The following is a 7,500-nucleotide window of genomic DNA, read 5'->3' as shown; positions in this document are numbered from 1 at the left end:
CACACACGTGCACACTCCCTTTAGTCATTGAGGTAAGCGATATGACCACCAGCACCAAAAATAACACTTAATTGAAACAGTATGGCCATATATGGCTCTGCATGATTTAAAACAAACTCTACAGAGAACACTTACCCACCAACACACACACACACACACACACACAGACACACAGACACACAGACACACACTCTCTCTCTCTCTCTCTCTCTCTCTCTCCAGAGCACCCCAATGAAACAGCTCACACGTGGAAAAGTGTATTCCAGTGGAACCTGCCTCCATTAGCACCACTTCCCAAATCCACTGCTCAGGAGAGTGAGAACATTCTGCACGCTGTAGAACCACGCGCTGGTTAAAGGCTCCCAGAAGGCTCGCGGCCCGGCAGCATATAGAAACCACGCGCTGGTTAAAGGCTCCCAGAAGCCTCCACAGCGTATAGAAACCACGCGCTAGTTAAAGGCTCCCAGAAGCCTCCACAGCGTATAGAAACCACGCGCTGGTTAAAGGCTCCCAGAAGCCTCCACAGCGTATAGAAACCACACGCTGGTTAAAGGCTCCCAGAAGCCTCCACAGCGTATAGAAACCACGCGCTAGTTAAAGGCTCCCAGAAGCCTCGCGGCTCGGCAGCGTAGAAAAACTCCAACAGAGATCTGGTTGCACAGAGCACCTCCGTTTCCATTCAACAGAAAGTTGGATCAAACTGTGATCTCAGTGAACCTTCCCAAGTTAACACACACTCGCGCACACGCACACGCTCACACTCACACTCACACTCACACTCACACGCACACTGATCCCAACCCACACAACACACAGGCCCCCACAGGTTTCTGAGGAGAGTCTAAGGTTCCGTCGGTCCTGACGTCACCATTCCGCTGAGAGAGAACCATCTCACACCAGCCAAGAAATACTTTCCTAAAGCCAGAGTTTAATATGGAGAACGCAACTGCTTAAACGGCCCTGACGTCTTTGAACTTGCCAAATGTGCAGCTTCACAGCCCCGTTTTGAAGATATGGGATTGCTTAGTGGGGGGGTGAGACCGAGGACACGGAATTGGGGAGGGGGGGTGATAGGGGGTTACGGGGAGGCTAAGTTGAGTCCAGGCGGTAACTGGGGGTGGTGGTGGTGGTGGTGGGTGGGGAGGGGGGGGTTCAGGGAGTTTAGTCCAGGTGGGGGGGGTCAATAAGAAAGGATGAGGAGGGTGTGCGTATCTAAGGATGTTTGAGAAGTTTAGAGCTAGCCATCTGTGATAACTGAGTTTAGGGCTAACCATCCATGCTTACGAATGTTCAAAGAATTTGAGTGTTGAGGAGTAACTGAGAAAGATTGAGGAGCTCAGGGCTAACCCACTAACTGAGTTCAGGGCTAACCCGCTAACTGAGTTTAGGGCTAACCCACTAACTAACCGCTGGCGCTAACTGAGTTCAGGGCTAATCGCTGGCGCTAACTGAGTTTAGGGCTAACTGTCGTGCCATGCAACTTGAAAGAGGGAGGAATTATCACCACCATTCATTTCAATGGCTGAGCTCAAAGGCTAGCTGCTTTAGCTAGAAATATACTGAATTGGCTGCAGTCATCTTTAAAAAGCCCATCTGACAGGTAACACATCCAGCCACATTTTCACAAACTAGCCAATTACATGCCACATTACTGCTAGACTAGCCAATTACATGCCACATTACTGGTAGACAGTGAAGTAACTAGCCAATTACATGCCATATTACTGGTAGACAGTAAAGTATGTACTCTGTGAATTGGCGGATACTCATCATTTGTGGCCATCTGCAATGAGGCACCTAATTTTTTGTGAAAATGTGGCCAGAAGCGAACAACTGTCAGGCGCCATTTTTAAAGATGGTGTCGGCTAACTTAGATGCTAACTGGTCAAGGCTAACCCTCCGCATCCTGACCAGGAACAGCGCTAACTGAATCCCTGCTGACCTTTGACCCTAGGAAGGGCTTACTCTTCTTGAGGTCGGGGAATGAGAAGGTATCGCTACAGTACTGACCTTTGACCCCGGGAAGGGCTTGCTCTTCTTGAGGTCGGGGAAGGAGAAGGTCAGTGAACTGCTGGGCAGTGTGGGCAGCTTCAGGTGCTGACCAAACAGAGACGTCGAGCCCTCCTGCATGACCATCACCTGGACAGACACACACACACACACACGCACGCACACACACGCACACAAACAAGAAGATACCAGTGAGAGGGTGGCAAGAAGACAACAGAAAGGAAGAATTGGGGAAAATAATGAAAGAGGTTTGTGTGTGTGTGTGTGTATTTAGTGTGTGTGTGTGTGTATGTAGTGTGTGTGTGCGCATTTGAGTGTGTATGTGTATGTGTGTGTGTGTGTGTGTGTGTATTTGAGTGTGTGTGTGCGCATGTGTGTGTTTTCTAACTTTTGAATCTTCTGAGCTTCTTTTGTGAGGATCCCGTTGCTGTTAGGAAAATAAAAGAAGAAGATTAGACATTAATATACAGTATGCACACACACACACACACACACACACACGCATTACAATACAACACCATCTACAAACTTAGACATTAACACACAACACCATAAAACTTAATGCTATGCATACATCCATATACAGTGTGCACACACACGTGCACGGACATACACACACAACAACATACACTCACACACACACACACACACACACACACACACACACACACACATATAGGCACGATTGAATGCCATCCCCATTACTGTCCATCTCTATTGCCAACCCAATCAGGTAAATTGGCCGTTGCGTCCCACATTGCAAACGGACCTTAATTAATATGATCCTCTCTAACGAATGGGCTTTAATTAAAACGAGCCCTCACCAAACACACAGACACACACACACACACACACACACACACACACACTAATCAGGGCCAATCACTGGCTTTGATCCTGGGCACGCCTCATCTGAGAACCAATCAGGGGAGAGGGGGATGATGTCATGCAGTCACACTCAAAGCCATAAAACATCCTCCACCGTAACGGGAATGACAAGGGGAGGAGAGAGGGAGAGAGAGGGAGAGAGGGGGGGGGGGGGGGGAGATGGAGAGAGAGAGGGAGGGGGGGGGGAGAGATGGAGAGAGAGAGGGAGGGGGGTAGTTTGGGGAAGGAAAGAATAACAAGGAAAGTGAGAGAGAGAGAGAGAGAGAGAAAGAACCACAAAACTTGAAGAGAAATGCTGTCCATACATTCTGGTACTGTGCCAAAACTAGGGAGGGAGACAGAGAGAGAGAAAGAGAGGGAGAGAGAGAGAGAGAAAGAGAGGGAGAGAGAGAAAGACCGAGAGAAAGACAGAGGGAGAGAGACAGAGAGGGTTCACTATGGGGCTCTTCTCAATTAATTGAACGAGGCTGGCAGGAGCCACAATCAGTAGAGAGCATTTCCAAGACTGTGTGTGTGTGTGTGTGTGTGTGCGCGTTTGTGTTTGTGTGCGCATGTGTGTGTTTGTGTTTGTGTGCGTGTGCATGTGTGTGCGTGTGCATGTGTGTGCGTGTGCGCATGTGTGTGTGTGTGCGCGCGCGTGTGTGCGCGTGTGTGTGTGTGCCCACCCCTCCAGCCTTGAGCAGCTTCCTCCTGAACTCCTCGGTGGGGTTATTAAAGGTCAGCTTCTCACAGCGCAGGTGGTTGACGGGCGGATGACCCTCCAGGTGCAGAAACAAGTCGTAGTCAAAGCGCACTTTCTTAGGCTCCTCCTACACACGGAGGGAGGGAGGGAGGGAGGGAGGGAGAGAGAGAGAGAGAGAGAGAGAGAGAGAGAGAGAGAGAGAGAGGGGGGGGGGGAAGAGAGAGAGAGAGAGGAGAGAGAGGGGGGGGGAGAGAGGTGGGGGGGAAGATTTATGAATTTACTGACGGATCCTCTGGCTGCACTATGCACTTCATGATTTTACAGAAAGAAACACGAACATCTCTACTTGTGTGTTATTGCGTGCGTGCGTGCGTGCGTGCGTGCAGGTTAATAGTGACATACCTTATTTTTGAAGTAAACCTCGATGGGCAGGATGAAGCCGGCGTATCCCGACTCCTCCACTTTATAGGGAGGATCCTTGCACACTACAAAGGACATAGGACACATTATTAGGATCCTTGCACACTACAAAGGACATAGGACACATTATTAGGATCCTTGCACACTACAAAGGACAGAGGACTCATTATTAGGATCCTTGCACACTAAAAAGGACAGAGGACTCATTATTAGGATCCTGGCACACTAAAAAGGACAGAGGACTCATTATTAGGATCCATTATTAGGATCATTGCACACTGCAAAGGACAGAGGATTCATTATTAGGATCCTTGCACACTACAAAGGACAGAGGACTCATTATTAGGATCCTGGCACACTGCAAAGGACAGAGGACTCATTATTAGGATCCATTATTAGGATCCTTGCACACTGCAAAGGACAGAGGATTCATTATTAGGATCCTTGCACACTACAAAGGACAGAGGACACATTATTAGGATGCTTGCACACTACAAAGGACAGAGGACTCATTATTAGGATCCTTGCACACTGCAAAGGGCATAGAACAGAGTATTCATTATTAGGATTCTTGCACACTACAAAGGGCATTGGACAGATGATTCATTATTAGGATCCTTGCACACTACAAAGAACATAGGATACATTATTAGGATCCTTGCACACTGCAAACGACAGAGGATTGATTAACACCACTGCACTTCATAAACAGGACCCTCCTCACACACTGATAAGTATGGTGGTAATCATCATCACTACCAGGTGGGAAAAACAAAACCAAGTTGATTAGCACAGGTCACTACTTTACTACACCTCACCTCACCTCACTTTATGTGGATGGTGCCTGCACACTAAACTGTGACCACTACACAAAGGATTCATGACTAAAAACAATACAACTTAGCAATACTGCACTGCATGTGCGGGACTTTTGCACAGGGAAATGGCTGAGGATACATCAGCACATCTCCATGGTCACCACGACTACACACAGCACAATGGCATGGCAACCTGGAGGAGGGAGTGGTGGTGGTGGGGGGGGGGGGGGGGGGGTGGGGGCTCTGCATGATCAGGAAGTGAGAGGAAAATAGCACCATCTCCCAATGCTCCCAAACAAATGCAATCAGTGTGTGTATGGAGCATTAGTCAGTCACACACACACACTTACAATATACACACACACGCACACACACACACACACACACACACACACACACACGCACACGCACACGCACACGCACACGCACACGCACACGCACGCGCACACACACACGCACACACACACGCAACACACTCACCACCACGGAAACACACACGCACACGCGCACGCACACGCACACGTTTCTTCTTCGTGATCTCATCTAGGCAGACAGGCCCATTACTTAGGCAACATTACCAGCAACTAAATGTGCATGAAATTAGGCATGAACAAAGCACTGCAGTCTTGATGAGACAAGCTCGCTCACACACACACACACACACGTTTATAAACATAACTGTACACTCACACACATACACACACACTCTTATTAACATAACCGTGTGCTCACATATATGTGCATACACACACACACACACACACACACACACATGCAGGCATAGATGTGCACACACACATATAAGCTCTCTCTATCTTTCTCACACACATGCACACTAAAGACGGTAAAGAGTGACGACACACTCGCTCGATCAACCCAAGTTTTCCTCCTTAGCATTCTAATAGCCATGAGTGCTGAAGTCCTATCCACACACCCACACACACACCACACACACACACACACACACACGGTTAGTAAGACTCAAGGCTTGGCCAGGGAAGAGAAGAAGTGGAGCTGATAACTCAGTCAGAAAAACTCCCCCACGAGAGCCAATTATGGACAGAAAACTTCTGCAGGAAACTTGCTAAATGAAAAACACACACACACACACACCACACACAAACACACACGAACACACAAACACACTTTAATGAGTGTGGCGCAAACACACACGTATGTATATACGTATACATGCACACACACACACACACTTTCATGAGTGCATGCAAACACACACGTATGTATGTACACTGTACATGCACACACACACAGACAATTTCATGAGTGCGCGCAAACAAACACATATGCACACACACACACACTTTCCGCCACAATAACCCAACCCCCCATCCATAAATCAGGACACCTGTGAGCTCATGTACGTGAAATCTGAAACAAATCTCATGACCATCTAGGAAAGGTAGCGCTAAAGACCAGTGACATTCTTACTGTTACCAGATGGTGGCGCTATGCCACACATGCATTTTGGGCATAAGAATATCATCAATAGCCTGTGGAGTTTCAGCCACATCACCCAATGCTGTGTGACTGACACATTAGAGCCAAATCACCCAATGCTGTGTGACCGACACATTAGAGCCAAATCACCCAATGCTGTGTGACCGACACATTAGAGCCAAATCACCCAATAAGACATTTCCTGTTTATTTGGAGCAACAACACACCACATCACAAATACATCCCACGCACACAACACCACACACACAAAAATGGCATTACACAGGTTTTTTAGCATACAGAGGATACTGAGGCAACGCCATCCAATAAGACATACGACATAACAAAAAACAAGAAATGGGACTGACTCACCACCACACACACACACACACGCACACACACACACACACACACACACACACACACTTCCCCACAGTCTTGCGAGGACAAACAAGCAGCAGGGCAGCCACCTGTTAATCACCTCAATGCCCTCAGGACAGCCCTGTGTGTGTGTGTGTGTGTGTGTGTGAGAGTGAGTGTGTGTGAGTGTGTATTAATAACGGCACTTTATCCCTCAGGACTGTTACCACAGCCCAATTAGAATCTTCCCTCAGTGTGGTGTGTGTGTGTGTGTGTGTGTGCATGTGTGTGTAGAGAGAGAGAGAGAGAGGGGGGGGAGGGGTGGGTGTGGTAATGACAGTGCATGTTTGCGAGTGTATATGTGTATATGTGTGTGCGTGCGTGCGGTGCGTGCGAGAGTGTGTGCGCTTGTGTGTGTGTGTGGGTGTGTGTGTGTGTGTGCGTGCATGTGGGGCAGAGTGTGTTGTGCCTTTACTTACATCCCTTGTGGAAATGGCACCGAAGCTCCTAACAACACCCCTGTCTCCCGAGTCTCATCAGAGAAACGGCATGAAACCACGGCAACAACAGCTTCCACACACCACACACACACACACACACACACAGACACACAAACACACTCGCTCATATCCTGCTGAGACAGAGCTGGAATATCATTAATGGTGTATGTAGTGAGAACTCTACCTACAGTATGTGTTTAAAGGAGAATTCCGGTGTGATATTGACCTAAAGTGTATTGAAACATGATACCGAGTGTGAACGTATGTCTCATAGCCCAGCTCGGCTTGTCCCCCGCACTGCAAAATCTGGCGCTAGTTAGCCGATGCTACCAACAGCTTTTTCAATAGTGGTGCTTCGGCATCG

The 7,500-nt window shown here is 48.3% G+C and overlaps 1 protein-coding gene across 1 annotated transcript in view; it reads right to left on the bottom strand.

The window, feature by feature from the left end:
• The window catches only part of mllt3 (MLLT3 super elongation complex subunit), a 75,101-nt gene that overhangs the window by 42,765 nt on the left and 24,836 nt on the right, over positions 1-7,500 (bottom strand). The window contains 4 exon segments of the mRNA XM_042069083.1: positions 2,011-2,139; positions 2,399-2,437; positions 3,564-3,707; positions 3,983-4,065. Coding sequence (XP_041925017.1) covers positions 2,011-2,139; positions 2,399-2,437; positions 3,564-3,707; positions 3,983-4,065 — 395 coding nt within the window.

Source organism: Alosa sapidissima, chromosome 18 (genome assembly GCF_018492685.1).
Source record: "Alosa sapidissima isolate fAloSap1 chromosome 18, fAloSap1.pri, whole genome shotgun sequence".
In the NCBI taxonomy this organism is placed as follows: domain Eukaryota; kingdom Metazoa; phylum Chordata; class Actinopteri; order Clupeiformes; family Clupeidae; genus Alosa; species Alosa sapidissima.
This window is presented reverse-complemented; position numbering and strand designations above follow the sequence as displayed.